Here is a 21,909-nt window from a genome sequence, read left to right as displayed (position 1 = left end):
GCAAAATATAGTAATTAAACATAAATTTCAAATCAGATTTTACTTATGATAAATATTTTAAATTTCCGAAAATTAAGTTCAGATCGACTCGATACGTTGTAATTACTAAATAAGGTGCCAAAAACCTATTAAACAGTATCAAAACTATCAAGATTGTAATGTTTTTGAAGAAAAATTTATAGAATTATGAACTTCAAACAGATATTATGTAAATAAAAATAATATAATGGATTTGTTTATTCGTATAATAGCAGCAATAAGTCGATTATTCACTTCTACTTCTGAGATTTGAATTTAATTTCGACAGAAAAAGAGATTCAAGAGGAAAATACTAGGGAATACAAACTGCCACCATGACAGGATTATTATGGAGCCAAGTTGTACTTTTTGATATTTTTAGAGTTTTACTACCTATTTAGGTACCAAGTAATTGCTTAAAAATTAAGGTTCTAAATTCTGAAGTTTAAATGATCCTCCCGGGCGCACCCTTAACTATAATTCAATTTTTATCAATGTTTTTTGAAAAGGGGGGGAACTCATTTTTTGGACCAAAAAAGTGGCACCTGAGTATATTGTTTCTGCTTTATCTGATCATTGAAACGGAATTGATCCACGTTATTAGTATGAAACAATGATATACTAGGGACTAAAGAATATTAATATTACAAAAATCCAATTATTCGATGTTCAACTCATCATATCTTGCATTAAAGTTGATACCTTTATTTTTTCGAAATATTACAACAGTAGCAACCTTACGTATTACCAATGATAGCCAGAGTACTATTTTGGCATAAAAAAATTAAAACGATATTAAAACAACAGATTGACTAGTCATTCTGGTATAGTATCATGCATACTACCAGGTGATAAAATCTCAAATATCTTATCTTAACTTCGGTTTGATTATGAGATACAGATCTAATGTTGCTTGTTTTGTAGCCATAGTCACTAGCTGATAACATTATTATGATAAGAAGACTAAATGTGCGAGTTTAATATACATTTGATTCAGATTTATTATCGAAAATCAAATCACAATATATATCTTGAACTCATCTGTTAATAAAATCATGATATTATTGATTGTTTTCTGGATGTTTACAATATTTTCTAAACATGTGAAGATAATCCTTAATTTGAACCAGAAATAATTTTAAATTACTAACAATGGATGGTTATCTATATAGAATAATATATTATTTTTGATAGTAAACTATGACTGATTTATAATTTAGGAATATATACTTCTTTTCTATATCTTTGAAAAATAGTTATACGATTTTGCTGTATAAGTGATATATTTTAATAGAAATATTATAGAATAACAAAAATAAAAATGTTTCATCGATTTATAACACAATGAAAAAGGTTTATTTCTCTCTAAATTATAAATTTTCAAAAAAATTAACCTCATTTTTCCTAAAAAAATCGAGAATTGAAAAAAACGTTATCATTTTCTAGAAAATTGCATAGGCTTTTTCTAAAATGGAAAAAATTTGGAGAAACTCACCAAGGAGGACTTCATTCTAGGTGTCAAAAGCAATTGCTATCAGTCAAAAAAACCTCGAAAATTTTAAATATTGATATCGATTTTCATCAATCACTTAAAATCGATTGTTTGCAGTCGATGTTATCACATATTATTAAATTCTAATATACTTAAACATACTACAAATTGTTTTTGAAACTTATCAACATTTCGCGCAATTTAACAATACTGCAACTCTCATACACAGTTCCCATTACCACGGTCTCATTTTAAGAAGAAATGATTAATAAAATCTAAGATCTAACGGTTTAATTACCCAATTCGAATAATTTTTTTAATTATAAATACTTATTTGTGCATGTTTTATATTCAGATGTAGAAAGAAAAACGAATAAAGTGTTGCTTCAGAAAAATACCTGAAAGCACCCTAATCAATAAACAATTTACTTTTTTAGCATCGAATTTTGCTCGTCTTGAGCCATATTTTTCGTTTAATTTTCATAATACGATAATACATATGGGTTATCAAGTAAAATATGGATATTTTAGAAGATGATAATATATCTCGAAATCAAACGAAAGTCATTCTATGAGTCCATACACACTATTACTATACTTCATATGTCAAGCATAATGGTAACAATTTTGGTCGATACCTTTGTTGTCGACGAAGTTCCCCCTTTTGTTTTTTGGAGTTTCATCAATATCTATTAGTATAATTTTTCAAAAAAGAGCGAAATGAATAAAATTTATGGAATAAATAGAAAATAAATACAAATTAAAATAAAATTATGGATCCAATTTTTTCCAAAAATATTTTGAAATTGATTTTTTTGGATTCTTTTTCTAGAATTTGATAAAAAAAAAAAAAAAAAAAAGTAGTGAGGCTTCCAGGCACTTCGTGCCTTCTAGCCTTTGAAGTTGATGAGTATAAATGAAGTTCTTATATATACGGGTCTTCCAGGAGCTTTTCACAAATTATATATGTTTTCATGTTTTGTCATGATTTCATCGTAAATGTTTTGTCATGATTTCATCGTAAATGTTTTGTCAAGACTTCTTCGTAAATGTTTTGTCAAGACTTCTTCGTAAATGTTTTGTCAAGACTTCTTCGTAAATGTTTTGTCAAGACTTCTTCGTAAATGTTTTGTCAAACATGAACGTAAATGTTTTGTCAAGACTTCTTCGTAAATGTTTTGTCAAGACTTCTTCGTAAATGTTTTGTCAAGACTTCTTCGTAAATGTTTTGTCAAGACTTCTTCGTAAATGTTTTGTCAAACATGAACGTAAATGTTTTGTCAAGACTTCTTCGTAAATGTTTTGTCAAGACTTCTTCGTAAATGTTTTGTCAAGACTTCTTCGTAAATGTTTTGTCAAGACTTCTTCGTAAATGTTTTGTCAAGACTTCTTCGTAATGAGTGTAAATGACCAAAAATATAATTTAGGTGAAGAGGTGAGATCTCACCTGTTTTCTCACCTCTTTTCTCACCTCATGAATTTGTCAAGACTTCTTCGTAAATGTTTTGTCAAGACTTCTTCGTAAAATCAGACAAAAATAATGTTTAGGGTAGAAGGTTAGATCTAACCTCTTTTCTAACCTCTTTTCTACCCTCTTGAATTTTCAAGACTTCTTCGTAAATGTTTTGTCAAAACTTCTTCGTAAAATCAGACAAAAATAAAGTTTAGGTGAAGAGGTGAGATCTCACCTGTTTTCTCACCTCTTTTCTCACCTCTTGAATTTTCATGATTTCATCGTAAATGTTTTGTCAAGACTTCTTCGTAAAATGTTTTGTCAAGACTTCTTCGTAAATGTTTTGTCAAGACTTCTTCGTAAATGTTTTGTCAAGACTTCTTCATCGTAATGAGTGTAAAGGACCCAAAAATAAAGTTTAGGTGAAGAGGTGAGATCTCACCTGTTTTCTCACCTCTTGAATTTTCATGATTTCTTCGTCATAGGCATGGAGATAGGACGGTTATTTTACAAAACTGACAACACTTTGACCGAGTAGTTTTTTGTGCTGAACAAAAAGTGTCATATAAACATCTGTCAAAAACCGCTTTTTAACTTCACTTAAAATGCCACGTAAGCTACGTAAGAATATACGTAAGAGGAAGGGAGCATTGAAACATCCAATAGTAAAACTGACACCACAACAACAGTTGCAACAACAAATTATGAATGACCCCACTATGCTGCAACAAATGTCAAGCAACCCTATGCTTTTAAACCGAGTTATTGGTGCACAGAGTGGAGGTTTAAGAGCGGCACTTTTAGCGAAAATGACAGGCTATGGTGGAGCTGCAGACGGAACAGCCTATAACCCTCAAAGTCAAATGAATTTGAGTTCACTCAAAAATCAAATAGCAGATGTCAAAAAGTCAAACATAGACATACAGAAACAAATAAGTGAAAACGAAAAGAAACTAGAATATGACAGACACACAAAGAAACTCAATGAGTTAAACGTAGAGAAAAAGAAGAAAGAAGAACAACTGAAAGAACTAAGTACAGAGGAATATGCGAAAAAAGTGTCAGAAAAAGCAGCAGAAGTAGCAAAAATGGAACAAGATGTTATAAATTTGAAAAACCATACTACTCAATATAAAGTACTGAAAGATGAAGAAATAAAACAAAAAGCCCTGAAGACATATATGGATAGCGATGAGTATAAAAAAGAAGTTGAAGCAAATGTAAAGGCAGAAAAACTTTTACAGTTGCAAAACCAAACCGTACAGTATGAAAACTTAGCACAAGAAAGTAAAAATAACGACGCAGCCATGCAAAAGGCAATGAAAAGCGCAGAATATATAAAAGCTAATAATGACTGGTTAGATGCCCAAGCCAACGCTAAAGCAGCCCAACTTATAGGGTCAATAAGGACAAAAATACAAGCGGATGAAGACAGTTCAAATGAAGCTTTAATGAATGCTGACTTTAAGAACGCCTTCGAAGCTCTTCATAGTAAGGTGAAACTAGTGAACGACTTCTCATCTGGAAAGAAACTGAAGTCTGAAGGTTTCGACAAAGAGTTAAGAGAAGTAGCACAAAATATGACGAAAATAACAGATGCAGCAACGAGACAGGCAGTTCAAAGTGCCTATGACGCCGTTAGAGCAACTGTTGTGGAAAGTCAAGAAAAAGAGTTACAACAGACCAAAACAGACCTAGTAAATGCTTTCTTAAGAACGAAAAGTCAGGTAGGACATTATGCTGCAGATGGAACATATGTGCCAGCTGGTGGAACTTATATACTAGCTAGTGGAACTTATATACCACCAAACCCTCCAAGAGAAGCACCTGCACCAGGACTACCTAAAACATTTACATCGTCACATGGACACAGACACAGGCATGCACCAAAACCAACACAGCAACCAACAGTTCAAAATCCAGCACCACAACCAACAGTTCAAAACACTGCACCACAACCAACAGTTCAAAACACTGCACCACAAACCAACAGTTCAAAACACTGCACCACAACCAACAGTTCAAAACACTGCAGCACAACCAACAGTTCAAAACACTGCACCACAACAACCACAAACAGAGCAAGGACATAAAAGAAGTAGAGAACAAGGAAACCAAGAATTCTTAAAAATGCTTAAGGAAAATTATGGTTACCCAGATACTCTTGACTTTAGTGACAGATATAAAGAAGCTATTAGAAAGTTCAAGGAAGGAAATACTGACCCGAACCTATTTAGCTTTATGGTTCAGCACCAAATGGGATATAATTTCAAACCTGGAAAATACAAGCTCGCTAAGGGATATGATTTAATAGCATATCATCCAAATGACATGGATGAATTTACTCCGAGATATTTGGTGTCAGAGATAAATGATAATTCAACTATCTTCATGAAACGCGTAAAAAATAGAGACGGAACGAAAGAAGAAAGGGTTATGAATGCGGATGGCTTAAATAGGGAACTTGTTAAAACGGTCTCGGAATATATGAAATGCCAGCAGATGAGGTACAAGAAACTCCACAGGAAGAAGTTCAGATACAACCAGACATGGAAGAAATAGTTCAGCAACAACAGCTAGAAGAGCCTGAAGGAAACGAACAAGTCCCTCCTTTGGAAACTAACTTCACAGAACTAGATGAAGATTTGGAACAGCCGAAAAATCTTGACCCTCAACAAGAGTATGCGGAGAATATGGAATCTTTCCAAGAGTCTAAGAAAAATTCAGCTGACATAGTAGAAGAATATCGAAAAATGTTCGCCGACATACAAAAGACTCCAACATCAGATGAAAATATCCAGCATAGAATGGAAGTACTGAAAGATAATGTACACAAATACAACAATCCCTTTTACTTACGAGCATATAACGTTCAATCTTTGGATGAACTCGGTGAAAATAAAAGGTTAAATTTCAACAAAACATATAGAAATGAAACATTGTTTAAAGTTCATTCAGAACCTAGCCAATATGGAAACAAACCTACTTTGTTTCTGCAGACTATGGAACTACAATGAGATGGGGTCATAAAGCTAATCCGGATAGGTGGTTCATAAACTTACAACCACAATTCAAGAAGTTGTAGACGCAATGGAAGTGAATGGTGAACCAGATGTAGCTGGTATTTCAGCGCGGCTTTAATGCCATTGAAAGATATGAAAGATCAGATATTTTGAACCAGTATGAAATGAACATGGCTGATGGAAATATAACACCTGACGTTCTAGAACATTTATCTCAAAGAACTACACAGAACCATAGAGATGGTATATTTGGTGAAGAGTTTAGAAAGAAAGTTAGGGAGATAGAAGGAAGAGAACCTATTGTACATGACCTTGCAAACGAAAGTTTACAAAATGTCATAAAAACTTACTTTGCAGACAATGAACTGAGAAGGGATGAATATTTAAGAAAACTCAAATGGACAGTACCAAATGAAATGTTAGTATTGAAAAACATGTTCCTTGACAAAATAAAACCAACTACAGAAATAAATGACGCAAGACTGAAACATTGGGTAAAAGCTTTCCCATTCACAAAAGATATTATTGGTAACATGGAAAGAAAACCAGAATGGCTACAAAAACATATATTTGGAAACGAGCTTATTCCATATGGACAAGCTCTGTTTGAAGAGCTTGAACCGGAAACTCAGGAAAGAGTCATGCAAACAATACGCGAAGACTCAAATACAAACTATGACAAAATCTTTCTAGGATATAGGTTACCTGAGATGGGCGACCAGAGCCCAAAGGCAAAAAGGACATGGGAAATTTACAACATACTAGGTGAACATGAGGCAAAGATGCAACAACTTGAAGCAGAGGGCAAGTTACCAAAAGCGACACCAAAGAAGAAGAGTAGAACAAAGTGAAAGTAGTGAAGAAGTAACTTCATCTAGTGAAAGTAGTGGCAATGAAGGAAAAAGAAGAGTTAAAAACTCAGTCAGGAAGAAAGTAAAGCTTGGTCCGAGTGGGTTCTATTATGACACATAAATCCAACTATTCTATATTTTTACCCATATGAAATGTACGCCGCTCAGAATATAACGCCAACAGTTTTGGATGCCATGAACGGAAATGTTTCCGAATGGTATAACGAATGCGACAATGCCATTAGAAGGTCAGAAATAGTTCCTGGAACTTACGAATATACAACTGCTGTTTCTTATGGAAACGTAGGTGAGTTTGGAGAAGGTTCTTCAACAACAGTAGATATTGCTTGCGACAGGTTTCATATTATTTCTATTGACAACTCATTCTTATACGTGGAACAAGACATTGAAATAAAACTTCTGCCAAGTTGTCTGACAAGAAAGGTTGCAATGGAATTTTCTATGTCGGATACCAATATGCTCCAGAAGTTTTCATGGGATATAAGATATATTCTAACTCTGACTTAGTTCAAACAGTAACATGGGCAAACTATGAATGGTTCGCTTGAGAAACTCAGTACAACCACAAGCTAGAGAACAAACAGACCAGTATGCAAATATTGAAAAATAAGAAGACTTGACCCTAACGTTCCAGGAGTTTATGTTAACCTTTCTGGTTCAGATGGAAACTGCTGCCACTAAAGTAAAACTGAAACTTAGAGTTCCTTTGTCATCTTTCCTCATCTTCAGGTTTTTAAGATACTTGCCAAACTGGGCAGGAAAAATTTCTATCGAACTTACTCCAAGCAAAAATAACTTAGTCATTGCACCAACACAAGACCCATTCAGCATTACTGTAGCTGGAACTGGTGGAGCCAAGTTCTGTGACTTTTGCAAAGACAAAGTTGACTTAGACTTTGGTTTCTCAAACTTCAACAATGAAGTAAACTATTATTTCAATGCTGCTGGAACTGCTTGGGACCCAGTTAAGTTTACATGCGAAAAGTTTGAATGCAAGAGAATAGAAAGCAGACTTGCAGTCTATATGTTGGACCCAGATATTTCAAATGCTTTAGCTGCCAAATATATTGCAGTTCCACTTATGTTCCCTATACACCAAATATCTGTCAAAGACTTTGCAGGTGAAGTTGGAAACCAAAGTGCTGACCCAGGTGCAAGAACAGATATTGCTTTAACAACTGCAATGAAACATGCAGATACTATGTTTGTACTGTTCAGACGAACTATAAATGACTATTCTTGTTTCTACAACCCCGGTATTAAATATCATATAAACATAGATGGCAAATATTATCCAAGAGAAGAATATTCTACAGTTGAGGATATGAGGTCATACAACTTGACATTAGATGCTATGAACTTTAACAACAACTTCACAACAACCATTAACCCTGAAATGCAAAGTTCTATTATGCCATATGTGAAAGTATGGACTCATACAGGAGGTCAAAAAACTCAATATACAAATGGAGACCGTTCAAACTTTTGGCTTGGCATTCCATTTGCTGACTCAGAAGACTTTATGGGTGGTATTTCAACTGTTGGTACTGTACAAATACAATATACTGGTGACAGAGACGGTCCAGATGAACTGAGAGCAAAGAAGTTTACAAAACCAATAGCACTTTTCACGGAAGATGCTCTTTTGAAGATTCGTTCGATGAAACCTGCTGGGGCTCCTCAGATTGGCATAACGACAGCTTCCATCGAGCAGATTTTGGCAGCAGGTCAGTAAGTTGTTCTTGAACTGACTTCTCTCCGTCAAATATTGACAGTACGCCAGTTTTGACATAATATTGTAAGATAAACTTACCTTTAGAAATATCTGTAAGTTTTGTTGTTATATTTTTGTCTGCGTCAAGAACTTTCACCATTTCAGTTATACCAACTTTCTTTGCTTTATGAAAATATTTTGGTTCAGCAAATATGCTATTCTATAACATTTACCATTGTTTGTGTAAAGAACTATTCTGTCAATGTATTTGTATTGTTTGTGTGTGTAAACTTTGTTCTGCTTCAATTCGAAAGAGATACTCGAATACGTCCATCTTTTTATTCTAAGTAAAATGTCATTTCCGAAAAATAGAAGCGTGAAGTGTTTCAAAAGGTTTAATGGCGGTGGCAGATGTGAAGTTAAATTCACCAACTCAAACAAACAGTCAAAGTGTTGTTGTCAATGTCAAAGACAGAGATGTTGAAGTGGGGAAACCATACGAAGACGAAGATGGTATAACAATTGTTCCTGTAAAAGAACCAACATATCCTGAAGTTAGCAGAGACTTAAGTTCTGTTGCAGATATTCGAAACGACTACCAACAACTGAAAGACAAACTTCAAACTCAGGAGAAGATTTGTCAAGCTTTAAGTATAATGTTAAACTTGGTCGAACACAACCCTGTAAAAGTGAACTCATATGTCATTGCAACCTCATGAAGTTTTGAAAGAACTATTGAAACTTTTGACAGAGGCAGACGATATAAACATCAAAGAAATAGAACCCGACATTAGTTGCTGTGGTGTTTCATATAAATGTCATTGACAAGATATACGTTATGAAAGGAGGTGAAACGTTGAACTTAAAGTATAGTTTCCCAGACGTCATAAAAATATTTGACGACCACAACATTTCATTAAAATTTATTTGCTAAGTAAAAATGTCAAAACTTCTTGAAAGATGTTTGAAGAAAAATAATATAGACTTTATTTCATGTAAAGGACTTTACACACTTTTGAACGATATGAAAAGACCCTGTTTTGTTTGTTCGTGTAGACAAAGGAAAGTTCTATGTCTTTACAAAATATTTGAACTTCTTAGACAGAGAACTTCAAGAAACGCCATGTGAAAGTTTAGATGAAGTTCTTCTCCACTTTCAGAAAAACTTTTAAATATATATAAATGGCAGAAGACATAATGGTTTATACTATTACGACTAAAAACCCTGAGTCATATAATTCTATAACAACAAACTTACAAAGTCCTCAAGGACGATATTGTAAACTAACCTTAAACACAATGACGACTAAAGCCTGTTTTGCTCTTTTGACACCAGAAGACTTTATTGTTGTGAATGGTAAAAAATACTCCTTTGAAGATACTTACTCAGATATACCACCAACAGGTTTTGTTGACTTATTTAATACTTTAAGGACGGGTGTAACATGTGCTGCAACTAGAGCAGGTTTCATTATGTTTGGATGTCCGACTGAGTTTACTATAAACAATATGAGCTATAATACAAAACTTATTTCTGGTTTTTACTACCAACAGTTTCCTATAACAGGAAAAGGTGTCATACAAGGAATGTCTATTCCATTGACATTAAGCACACCAATCTTATATATTGTTTCAAACTTAGGTTCAAAGTGTTATTCGAATGTCGACAGAAACTATTATGACCAAAAGATACTTATGCGTATAAACAATACTTTCTCTGCTGGTTTGCCTATTGTTCATTCGAATGCAGAATTTTCAACCTTAGTGAACTCAAACACTTTGGCAAGTATAACGTTGACATTAGTTGACGCAAACTTTGTTCCTGTAAAACTTTTATGTCCTATGTATTTGTCAATGACGGCAGAAAGTTTCGAATTGGAAGATGCAACTGGTGAAAGTATTGTATTACAAGAACAACTTCAACAACAAATAGCTCAAGAACAACAAATGCAACAAATGCAACAACAAAGTCAAGAATAAAAAAATTTTTTTTTATTTTTATAAAAATGTACAGAATAGATGTTTCAGATTTTTATGACTTCCAAGCATTCAGAAATATGTGTCCATTTAGAGACTATAACAAAGCAGTCGAGAATTTGAAACGTTTAGTCATTTATGTTGACTCTGCCCCAGAATGTTATGTTGAAAGAATGGGATGTTGTCTTTAACAAACCAAGAGCAACAATAGTTTCAGAACAAGAATGTAGACAGAAACTTAAGAAAATAAAAGTCGTACAAGTTGGATGAAGATGTTAGATGCTTGGGATATCTTATTGTCAAAGTTAGAAGATTTTTCAGTTCGAGGTATAAAGTTCTATACACCTTCTCCAAACTTCTATTCTATCTTCACTGGATATAAATACGAACAAGTAGAATGGAAAGAAAATATTATAGAAGCTTGGTTAGACCATGTCAAAGAAATTATATGCAATGGAAACGAAAGAGTCTATGAGTATATCTTATGTTGGTTTGCAAACATCTTACAACATCCAAGTGCTAAAAATGAAACTGCTCTCATTATAATTGGAAAACAAGGAACAGGTAAGAACACATTCTTTACAGATATTTTGTGCAAACTGTTAGAGGGCTATTCGAACCCTAATATGACAAACTTAGAAAACATCTGTGGCAAGTTTAACTCTTCTATTGAGAATATGAAACTTATAGTTTGCAATGAACTTCAAAGTATAGATACAACAAAAGTTTTAAACTCAGATGCTTTGAAGAGTCTTATAACAGACAAAGTTGGAGTTGTTGAAAGAAAGTATAAAGACCAAAGAGTTTGTGAAAATGTTGCAAACTTCATTATGGTTTCAAACAATGTTGTTCCGATGAAGTTAGAAAGTTCTGACAGAAGATATGTAGTTGTCAGAACGTCAGATTCTCATATGCAAGATACAGAATATTTTGACGACTTAGCAGAAACTTTGACATCTGACTTTTACAACCACTTGTTCTCATATTTTATGACATTAGATATTTCAAAGTTCAATCCAAGACAAATTCCACATACCGAAGAGAGACAAACATTGTTAGAAGCAAACAAGAGTGTATATGAACTGTTCATAGATGAAACTGACTTTGAGTGTTTAGATGAAAGGTCATTGTACGATTCGTATAAACAATATTGTCAAGAATATGGTTATATGGCAGCTTCTAAACGTACATTCTTGGCAAATGTCAAAAGTCTTTTAGACGTACAGAATGGTGTATATACAAAGAAAAATTTTTATGAGTAAATTTTAAAAAAATATTTTTTTATCCGATAGAAAAGATGGCAAAATTCATCTCAGTAAATAAGTACATGTCAGGACTTAAAGAAGAACTAGACCCATTCACATATTTGAATGTTTACTTCTACCATTTTGAAAAGTCTTCATTCAGCAAAGTTTGGAACATCGAACCAGTTAAGTTTGCTATTGTGACTAAAAAACGGTGCGAAATTTGAAGACTTAGACATAGAAGGTTTGTTAGCAGTCAAAGAAAATTTTGACAGAAGGTTCTCAAACCTTAAAGAAGGCAAAGCATACAAACTTGTTATACCTTATGAACCAAAGAAAGCAGACGACTATGAATATTATGAGTCTAAGATAGTTGAAGTTCAAGGTAAATTGGGTAAAAAGATTTTAGAGTCTAAGCCAGTGTTTACTCCTAAAGAGGAAGAGAACATTGACATTGACCCAGAAATGTTCTAAAAATAAAATTTTTTTTTACATGTCAAATTTCTTTTTCTCTGGAACTGGTTCAGGTTCTTTCTTCTCTCTTCTACTTTCTTTTCTTTCTTTTCTCTCTTCTTCTTTTCTGGTGGAGTTATGTCAAATTTGGCGCAACCATATTTATGTAAAAGTTCTTTGTCCTTTAATAGCTCATCTATTCTGTTTTCTATTTCATCTTCAAGAACAGCGCATGTGTCTTCTTTGCATTCTAAGAAGTTTTGTTGGACTTCATCTCTCCAAGAGGCGTCATCTCTGTCAACAAGTCTGTCATTGACAAATTTTAAGACTGCTCTGCTTAATGTTTTATGGTTCTTGTCATATTCCCAGAAACAGAACTTTAGAACAAATTCACCTTTCTTGTTTACACTATGTAAGATTTTATGGTCGACAGATGTTTTGCTGTCGAAAAGCTTGTCTCGAATATAGATAGCGAAATCGCTAGACATTTTCTAAAAGATAAAAATTTTAATTTTTCTAAAAATATGTTAGAAAAAAAGTTTGCTGACATTGACAAGAAATTTGAGAATGTTTTAAACAAGAACAAGAGGAAGTTAGAAAATGCTCAGATAAAGCCTATACATGACAAGTTCTTATTTGCTCAGAATGGTATAACAGGTCTAATTGCACCACCTGGGTCGGGTAAGACTTTCACTTATCTTAAAATGGCTGCACAACAACAAGAACTAGATGAGAAGAACCCATTCTATGAGTTAGTTGTCATTTGTAGTACTTCTGGTCAATTTGACCAAACCGTCAATTCGTTCAAAGATATTATAAAGAAGTCTAAGTTAGTATGTATAAAGGATACTGAGTTGTTAGATTGGATAAAGAAGTACCAAAGAAGAGTTTTGAAGTATAATGCTATAAATGAGTATATAAATTCTAAGTTCAAAGACCCAAATGAGGAAATGCAGAGAATATTAGAGAAGAAACACTTCAGAAACAAACAGAAAGAGATAGAATACATTTCGAAGAAATTGCAATCTTACGATTGGAAGACTTACCCTCATAGATGTCTTCTTATCTTAGATGACTTTGCTTCTCATCCTTTGTTAAAGAATAGAGAACAAGACATGTGTCGAATTCTTAAGAAGCTCAGACACTTTAACATCTCAGTTGTCATTTGTGTACAGACAGCAAAGAGTTTAAGTAAGGATGTTAAAAGAATACTTACTGACATTATACTTTTCCCGGATTGTCCGAAGACGATTTCATGGAACTTATGAAAGAGTCCATGGCAGGTAAGTTTGACAGACATGAACTATGGGAGAAGTACAAAGTCATACAAGACCCTCATACTTCTTTCAGAATTCATATCTACGCGAACAAAGTTCAAATTGTAAAAAGTCAAGCTTGAAAAATGTAAGTGTTTAGTCTTAGTAAGTAAGTCTGTTGTGGTGCTGGGGCTGTCGGTTCTTCTGGCTTTGGAAGGCATTCAGGAAGAGGAACGTCAGTCATCCGTTTGTGTCCTGTCGGATGGAAGAGTTCTTCCTGTCGGAAGGAAAATTTTTTCCTGTCGGATGGAAAAATTTTTCCTGTCGGATGGAAAATTTTTTTCTGTCGGATGGAAAATTTTTTTCTGAAGTTCGACCAAAAAGTTCTCAATTTTCGAAAATTTGAATGGTTTACGGACGGACAACTGGAAAATTTTTTCTTGTCGGATGGAAAATTTTTTCTTGTCGTCGGGAAAATTTTTTCTGTCGGAAGGAAATTTTTTTCCAGTTGTCGGGAAAATATTTTTCCAGTTGTCGGGAAAATATTTTTCTGTCGGATGGAAGGACTTGGAATGCAAGAAGGATTTGACGAGACAATTTACCTTATAGAGCTACCTGAGCCATCTGAAGTCAAGCGTAAAAATAAATGGTTCATCTACCCTACTTGTTTGAAGTTGTCAAAATACTCTGTTATTTTTTCCTTTAACAATGGCAAATCTTCTTTGAAGGTAAGAATTGTACAACCTTTCATATCATAGTGTGTTTGAGGTAACGTATCTTGAACTATTTGTTTCACATCTTCATTCGGTGTCATTGAAATCGGTAAGTTTTCGCGATAGAACCAATTTCTGTCAGATTTGTAAATCTTAGCAAGGTCGTAAAAGCTTTTGTTGTTTCTTCTGACTAAATGCAACATAACCATATCTCTGTCTTCTTCATTTTCCATCTCTTCAGTATAAATCATATACTTATAGTTCTTTTCCTTACCTTTTGGTACCGAACGTGGTATTCTTTTCTGAATGCTTTTGTCTTTTGCTTCAATGACTTCATTTTTTGCTTGAAGTTTCTTTTCCATCTCTTCACGTTCTTGTCTATGAATTTCATCTAACATCATGAAAATATAACAAGCATAACGAGGTGAAGCCCACATTGCTACGGCATTTACTAAAAGTCTATGAACATAATATCCTCTTAAATTTATTGGCAAATTCTTACGATTTTCATACGGAATCTCATTCCTCGGTTTTTCGAGGGTAGCAAACATATGAGGAAATTCTTCTAAAAGTTCTTTTGTCTGTTGGTTTTCAAACCAATGATATGCTTGCTTTGTAGAACGAAGAGCGTTCAAAATACTTTGCATCTGGTACATATCGTCTTTGACCGAACGAATGAGACGGAGTTGTTTGTTAAACTGAACCCACTCATATTCTTCATTTATAGCTTCATGGACTATAACTGTTGTTGTGTTCTCTGATGTTGACATATCTGTCTTTACATACAAAATAAAAAAATAAATAAAAATAAAACTAACTTTATTTTCTGACTTTCACAAAAGACCAAAAATAAACGCTTTACATGTATTTTTCAGCAACTTCGTCAAATAATTTTATAGCTTTATCTATCTCATCTACTTCAAACGTTTCTTTACCTTTTATGGGAGCACCATATTTTCTCAAACTTTTCAAGTAGTTCTGTTTCTGCAGCTCTCATATCATTAACAACACAACCTTGACTCTATTGACTGTACTGTCATATCTTTGAGTTATATTATATGTTCTTCCTATCTTATATCTTTTGTATTGAAGTCCTTCGGTTTCTGAACGATGTAAAGTAAGCCTTCACTGCAACGTTCCGTATCGAATGAACCATATGTTATGAAGTTATATCCAACAACTGGGTCTAACCATAACAAAACTATTGGTATAAGACTTTTGTCGATGAGATATGCTGTAGTTCCATAGAATCTTACCGATATCATAAGCTCAGGATTTCTTGTCAAAATTTTCTGAGTAGAAGCAATTTTAACCCAGTCGTGTGTTTTCTTTTCAGATGGAGATATAATGTCTGACAAAGAATATTTGTTGTATTTCTTTGAGTATCTTACGTTTAAATCACCTATTCTAACCACTTTGGTGTCATTGTCTATCTTTCTAACTGTTTCAAACTCAATGTTTGTCATTTCTGTTCTTACATACAAAATAAAAAAATAAATAAAAATAAAACTAACTTTATTTTTTCTATCTTAAGGAAATTCACTGTTTTCATAGAGTTTTATGCAAGACCAGGTTTTTTTCCCTGGTCGCTGTTCTTCACGATTTTCATGTGTTTTAGGCAAGGCCGGTAAAATCCGGTCTAGAGAAATTTCACGATTTTCATGAGTTTTAGGCGACTAAGTTTTTTTTCCCTGGTCGCTGTTCTTCACGATTTTCATGTGTTTTAGGCAAGGCCGGTAAAATCCGGTCTAGAGAAATTTCACGATTTTCATACGGAATCTCTTCTCTCGGTTTTCCGAGGGAAGCAATCTTATGCCATTTTACTCAGATTTTTGGTCATTTTTCAGTAAAAATAATGTTTAGGGTAGAAGGTTAGATCTAACCTCCTTTCTACCCTCTTTTCTACCCCAGTTATTTTATAAGCGTTTTACATGGTAAACGTTATTTTTTAAATTTTGTGAAAACTCAACGGTTTGACACAAGCCCTAAAAATTATTTTACTCAGAATTTTGTTGCTGAATTCAATAAAAATAATGTTTAGGGTAGAAGGTTAGATCTAACCTCATTTCTACCCTCTTTTCTACCCCAGTTATTTTATAAGCGTTTTACATGGTAAACGTTATGAATTCGTGAGACTTTAAACAGTTTTGTAGCTTCTATTTCTTCTTTTAGTACATCGAATGTTTTAACGATACCGAAAGTTTCTTTATACTTCTTCTTGACGTCAGATAGAAGGAAATCTTCTGCTGTTGGATAGTTTTTGTTCAGAAATTCTAACATGTTCATTTTATCTTCTGCTGGCTTTTCTGCTTCTTTCTTTAAATCTGCATAGTCGTTTCTCATTCTTTCTATCTCTTTGACGGAGTAGTTATATTTCCTCATTGCTGCTTTACATTTTGAACATTGCGGGTTCATTTTTGCGTTATACATTGAAATAAAACCAGCTAAAACAACTAAAGCGTCAATGGTTTTCTTTAACTCAAAAGCTGCTGGTTTTATCTGTTCATTCCATACCTTACCTCTTCTATCTTTATCTCTTATCTGCCATACACATTCTGCAACTAACGAAACAAAGTTGTCGTAGGTCTTAAACTCCCGGGTTTTGTAAAGGTCAGAGATGTTCTTATATAACATGTCGCAATCTTTGTCCATAACCTTATGGTTGCAATGAAAACCAAGGAATTCATAATTTACCTTTCGTATGAACTTCTTTATTTCTACTGAGTCAGTTGCTTTGACTTCAATTTCGTCGAATTCAGGAATAGTGAGTTTTTGTTGTTGGATTTCAGGTAGTTTAGGCAAATGGTCAATAATGTCCTGCATTTCATAAAGATACTGTTCATTTGTTTCATCTTTCGCACTACAGTCTAAATTACTTGTTAAAAGTTCTTGCTTTATCTTCTGGATTTCTGTTTCAAAAGTATATGAAGAAGGAATGAAGCTTTTCATTTCTACTAACATTGACGTAGGATTCATAACTAACGAGTTTGGTGCTGTTGTTGCTAACATGTTCTTACAATAAAAATAAAAAATATTTTTTAAATAAAACTAACTTTATTTTTTTTTATCTTAAGGAAATTCATGAAAATTCAAGAGGGTAGAAATGAGGGTAGAAAAGAGGTTAGATCTAACCTTCTACCCTAAATTATATTTTTGCTGAATTCATGAGTTTTGGTTGAAAGAATACGGTGGAGCCAAAAGTGGCTCGACCTCAAAACAAGCATTTTGTGAAGAATATAGCAACCGCCGGAATTTCGACGGTTGCTTTTTTTATACAAAATTCAAGAGGTTAGAAAAGAGGTTAGAAAAGAGGTTAGATCTAACCTTCTACCCTAAAAGTATTTTTGTGCTATGTTTTCTGTATAAAATTCATGACAAATTCAAGAGGTTAGAAAAGAGGTTAGAAAAGAGGTTAGATCTAACCTTCTACCCTAAAAGTATTTTTTCAATACTTTTTCAGCACTTTTCCGTAGTTATATATGAAAGACAATTCGAGATAAAAGTCATAGTACAATGGAATAATATGTTGCACACCATTTGTTGTGAACCAAACTTGAAAGTCAGAGAAACTGTTACTAGGTGGTTCGTAGAATTTAGAAGCAAAGTCATAAAAGTCCTTACCAATACATAGAAAACTATTGTTGCTTGAACTGAAACTTGCATGACACATAACATTTTGAGGGTCAAACACGTTTCTATAAACTGTCAAATCTGCTGGTGGAAGTATAAATTTAAATGGACCATCTGGTGGTAATGGTTCGTTCTGGTTTAGTAACCGAAGAAATTGTGCCCAAGAACGTTTGTCTACTTTCCAAAATAAAAACTCTGTATCTCTTGGAGGGTTAATTTCAATCTTTTGAAATGAAACGGTGGAGTTCATCTTTGTCATATTCTAGTTTCAGATAGTATGTTCCATTTAGTAAAGAGTCGTATTTTTTCTTGAAATTCCCAATAATATTTGTTCATTTGAGTTTGAAAGTCATTAGAGTTTTCTCAAGACTTTCGTCTGAACGAACTGTAAAGATTCTTCATTTCGTCAAATTTGTCTATTAGACCATCATGACCTTTATACTGCCCATGAAAATATACTGCGAACATAAATGCGTTAGTTCTATTTGAAAACAAAACTCTTCTAAATCCTATTGCCTTTGCATCTGAAGGACTTTGAAGCCAACGAATTGGATAGTCAAACCTGTATATTCGGGATGAAATTTCTTCATCTGAAATAGTCCTACCAGCATTTGTAAAGATATAGTCTAACGGTTTTGTATCTGCTACTTTTGTTCTTTGTTTTTCAACCTGAAGCATTTAATATATGTAAAAATATATTGTTTTAAAATGGTATGCCATTTCATATTTCTCATCTAACAAACAAGTTTCCCAACGGTCTTCTCCAACAAACTCAGCGTACATTTCGAATAAAAATTTTTTATTTCATGCAATGTTTTATTTCTGTGCCGTCTTCAAGTATGCCCCAGTACTTACGCTTGGAGAGGACATGAACTTCTGTGAAAATTTTGTCCATCCAATTTAAAACAGCCCATCTTCTCACCGACCATTCCCATTCAATGAGTTTGTTGTATCCTTCTTCGTTCGTCATGAGTGCGTCAATGTTCTCATAGTAAACCTTCACTTTCGATTTGACTTCGGAGAAGAATTTGTTGTAGTTGTCAAGACTGCCTTTGCGAACTGAGGGTAAGACCAATGTTCGACAATAGGTTTTAATGTGGTTACTAAGCCACTTTGACCTTGAGTGAATTCGTATTTCAAAACAAAAGGAGAAAACCTTTCAACAAAGTTGTCGACCTTCTCATAATGTTTACTCTTCATCTCTTGAGGTTTTTTAATGAATATCCCCATGTCGAATTCATAAGCAATTTGAGTGTCATTGCAAGTTTGGGGTTTGAAGCTTTCCTAATATCATACAGTTGTTGTATGACTTTTCCAACTGTATAGTTCCTTCCCGGAACTCACCATCTTCGTTTGGAATTCCAGTCGGAATATAATTGGACAAACCTCATGTATGCAGCGTTAAGGTCGACATAGTATATCTTTTCTTTGAGTCGAACTTGTCGCAACCAATTGGTCCAGTTTGTGGAAATTCAAGTGAGTCTCTTATCTTCTGAGAAACTTCTCCTGTTATCTCATAAACATCGTCGAAGCAACCTGTTTCATATAAAACCTTCTGACCTAACTCAGATGCTCTCCAATTACAATTTGACGTCAATTGGATGTCTCAATGGAAGTTTTTTATAGCATCTTGAAGTTCTTGCACATCAACTTGGAAGTTCTTCTGGTTCAGGTTGGTATCCGAACAATCCAACTCCTTGTGGAATTGTGTACTTCTTTGTACTAGAACTTTGTCTGGAACAACTTTGTCTTGCTAACAGTGAAAAGTTTGTTTCGTCTTTTGGTAAAAAGTTTCTGTCAGCTTGTCATCTGGAATTGTTCCAACAAACCTTTCTCGAAAAGAATGTTTACAGCTCTGACAATGTTGCACTTGCCTTTTCCGAACAATGGTTTGTAAGACTTTCGTTCAACATGAAGTGGTTGTGGACAATTGCAATCTTCAACCATGGTAAATTGAACTCAACAACATAGTCGTCATGTGAAGAACCCTTTAGCTGTAGTATGTTGACTCGGATATTGACATTTGCCAACGGTGCAATTTTTGCAATTGACCTCTGAGAATGTACCTTGTCTTCACACATGACTCAAGATACTTCATCTTCTCTTCTGAAACAAGACCAAGTTCCTGAGACATGTAAGAATACAAGGTTCATTGACAATTGTTTCAATTGAATTGTAAATTCCATACCTTGTCAAGTCAATGTCAGACTTATTTATGAACGGGAAGTAATCCAGCATGTTGTCTGACTGCTTGAGGGTTAGGTTGGTACCATTCGAACTTGACACTTGCAATTCCTTCAATTGCATTCAAAATGTCTGAGTCGGACAACCATTTTCTCTCTTTGTAGTCTTGAAAGCGTCAAGAAGTTTTGCAGCTGTTTGTTCATTGCCATTTGCATAGTAAATGTGACCTCCAAATCCGTTATGTCAATCTGAGATTGTGTCCTTTCTTATTTCCATCTTGAATTGCAGCAAGTACACCCATGAAGCCTTCTTTGTTCTTTCCTTCGTCAAAGTTTACTGTAAAGGTTCGACCAGATGTAATTTGACTTCTTCTAACTTCACGTACTTCTCATATGCATATCTTGTTCTTTCCATGGAGCATGTGCGTCTTCACCTTTTCCTTTTTTCCTTCTCAAAGGATGCAATTGTCGTCATGTTTCCAGTAGAATCTGGCAAAGCCGTCGTGTCCTTCAACTTGAGGTTCACTAACATCGAAAGGCATGTCCATAAGACGTTCTTCTTCTAACCTCTCTAGTCTGTTTGGATAATTTGCACGTGCTGTTTCCAAATCCATTTCGTAGCGAGACCAGCCAGTTTGTCATAGACTTTTATGGGTCTTCCCTTCCTATATTAAATTCTTCGAAACTCTCCAACCATATCTTTGCAAACTCTGCTTTTATTCTAGCAGACTTTCTATCCATTCTATATGGGGCATTTTATAAAAATAAAAAAATTTTTTTCTTTACTTAACATAACCGCCTGCTGCCATAAGTCTTTGACGCCAACCCATACCAGCTAATGAAGGTTGACTTGGTTTAGTTTCCAAACTAAACTTTGGTTTTGTTTATCTTCAGTTTTTGGTTTCTCTTCTATCGGTTTTTCGTCACTTTCGGTTCCTTTGACTTTACCTCACCTGCAGGAACAGTTGTGTCGTCAACATCTTCTAAATATCATATGCCATTTTTTTTGTTTCCTTTCAACTTTTTGTGTTTGTTGTAAAGTTTTAGAATATTTCGACTCTAAGTCAATGAGATGTTCTATAATGAACTGTTGGTCAGTGAAGTAAACTTTTCCATCTGTTGTTCGAAAGCTCCTTCAGACTTCAATATTTTATTTGTGAGAGTCTGTTTTTTTTTGAGATACTAGCCGTTCCATTTCTATGAAAAGTGACTTTATAGTTAGGGTTTGTATTTCCAGACCTGGCACTTTCTATTATTGAATTTTTCTCTTCATCTGTAAGTTCTTTGACAGGTTTTGACAATGGTTCTGAACTTTTTGTTTGTGGTGTCAAATCTACCGTTTCAACTTCTTCGGTCATTTCATCTCAGTAAAAAATTTTAGTTTGGTTTGTTTTCAACTGGTTGTTGTTGTTTTTTAAGTCGGTCTAAAACTTCCTGAGGTATAGGAAGAACTTGACAAACACGTTGTGTAACTGCTGGAAGCCGACAAATCCATCTTGAACCCATTTGTCTCAATGCTGTATTGTTCATTTCATCTCAGTAAAAAACTTACATTCCCCACGTTTGAGGCGGTTGAGGTTGGTTATTGTTTACCACTGTTGTGCATGGTTATATCCTCTGTTAAAGAATCTTTCACCTTGGTCCATATAGTGTCCTGCTTGGTTATAGTAGTCATTTGCTTTGTTATAATAGTTTCCTGCTTGTCTTCCTACATTGTCCATCCATCCTTGAACTTTTCCTCTTGTTTCAGGATTTGGAATAAGATTTGCTGCATCTCGTGCTACATCCCAACCTTTCTGTACAGTTTGTATAATAGGTTGTGCTTCTCTTTAAGTATACCTAATGTACTCAAAATCTTCCTTCCAACTCCAAATACACCTC

The 21,909-nt window shown here is 34.0% G+C and overlaps 9 protein-coding genes and 4 pseudogenes across 13 annotated transcripts, besides 2 other annotated features; 8 read left to right on the top strand and 5 right to left on the bottom strand.

Annotated features, from left to right (window-relative positions):
• Positions 1–487: part of a mobile genetic element that runs on past the window's edge.
• A 1,863-nt stretch (positions 488–2,350) lies between these two features.
• Positions 2,351–21,909: part of a mobile genetic element that runs on past the window's edge.
• Positions 3,569–4,063, top strand: TVAGG3_0802280 (protein of unknown function, DUF4106 family; the record flags this gene model as incomplete). Its single annotated transcript, XM_051247392.1, has 1 exon — positions 3,569–4,063. A coding segment is annotated over one exon (495 nt), but the record flags the coding sequence as incomplete, so codon positions are not given.
• Positions 4,886–5,422, top strand: TVAGG3_0802270 (annotated as a pseudogene). The gene has a single exon. A coding segment is annotated over exon 1 (537 nt).
• Positions 6,568–6,882, top strand: TVAGG3_0802260 (annotated as a pseudogene). The gene has a single exon. A coding segment is annotated over exon 1 (315 nt).
• Positions 7,558–7,653, top strand: TVAGG3_0802250 (uncharacterized protein; the record flags this gene model as incomplete). The annotated part of the gene is made up of 1 exon (XM_051247391.1): positions 7,558–7,653. A coding segment is annotated over one exon (96 nt), but the record flags the coding sequence as incomplete, so codon positions are not given.
• TVAGG3_0802240 (protein of unknown function, DUF4106 family) lies at positions 8,971–9,259 on the top strand (the record flags this gene model as incomplete). Its single annotated transcript, XM_051247390.1, has 1 exon — positions 8,971–9,259. A coding segment is annotated over one exon (289 nt), but the record flags the coding sequence as incomplete, so codon positions are not given.
• TVAGG3_0802230 (uncharacterized protein) lies at positions 9,755–10,552 on the top strand (the record flags this gene model as incomplete). Its single annotated transcript, XM_051247389.1, has 1 exon — positions 9,755–10,552. One exon carries the CDS (start codon positions 9,755–9,757, stop codon positions 10,550–10,552), a length of 798 nt encoding a protein of 265 aa, XP_051082864.1.
• On the top strand, positions 10,816–11,811 carry TVAGG3_0802220 (uncharacterized protein; the record flags this gene model as incomplete). Its single annotated transcript, XM_051247388.1, has 1 exon — positions 10,816–11,811. The coding sequence occupies one exon, from the start codon at positions 10,816–10,818 to the stop codon at positions 11,809–11,811; it is 996 nt and encodes a 331-aa protein (XP_051082863.1).
• TVAGG3_0802210 (uncharacterized protein) lies at positions 12,283–12,734 on the bottom strand (the record flags this gene model as incomplete). The annotated part of the gene is made up of 1 exon (XM_051247387.1): positions 12,283–12,734. A coding segment is annotated over one exon (452 nt), but the record flags the coding sequence as incomplete, so codon positions are not given.
• TVAGG3_0802200 lies at positions 12,771–13,645 on the top strand (annotated as a pseudogene). Its single transcript has one exon. A coding segment is annotated over exon 1 (875 nt).
• On the bottom strand, positions 14,210–14,985 carry TVAGG3_0802190 (KilA, N-terminal/APSES-type HTH, DNA-binding family; the record flags this gene model as incomplete). Its single annotated transcript, XM_051247386.1, has 1 exon — positions 14,210–14,985. A coding segment is annotated over one exon (776 nt), but the record flags the coding sequence as incomplete, so codon positions are not given.
• On the bottom strand, positions 16,310–17,224 carry TVAGG3_0802180 (organellar and viral DNA polymerase type B; the record flags this gene model as incomplete). Its single annotated transcript, XM_051247385.1, has 1 exon — positions 16,310–17,224. One exon carries the CDS (start codon positions 17,222–17,224, stop codon positions 16,310–16,312), a length of 915 nt encoding a protein of 304 aa, XP_051082860.1.
• On the bottom strand, positions 17,661–18,523 carry TVAGG3_0802170 (annotated as a pseudogene). Its single transcript has one exon. A coding segment is annotated over exon 1 (863 nt).
• On the bottom strand, positions 21,406–21,558 carry TVAGG3_0802160 (uncharacterized protein; the record flags this gene model as incomplete). The annotated part of the gene is made up of 1 exon (XM_051247384.1): positions 21,406–21,558. One exon carries the CDS (start codon positions 21,556–21,558, stop codon positions 21,406–21,408), a length of 153 nt encoding a protein of 50 aa, XP_051082859.1.

The sequence above is a fragment of the Trichomonas vaginalis genome, chromosome VI (assembly GCF_026262505.1).
Source record: "Trichomonas vaginalis G3 chromosome VI, whole genome shotgun sequence".
In the NCBI taxonomy this organism is placed as follows: Eukaryota; Parabasalia; order Trichomonadida; family Trichomonadidae; genus Trichomonas; species Trichomonas vaginalis.
The sequence above is the reverse complement of the archived record's forward strand: the minus strand, read 5'-3'. Positions and strand labels throughout refer to the sequence as shown.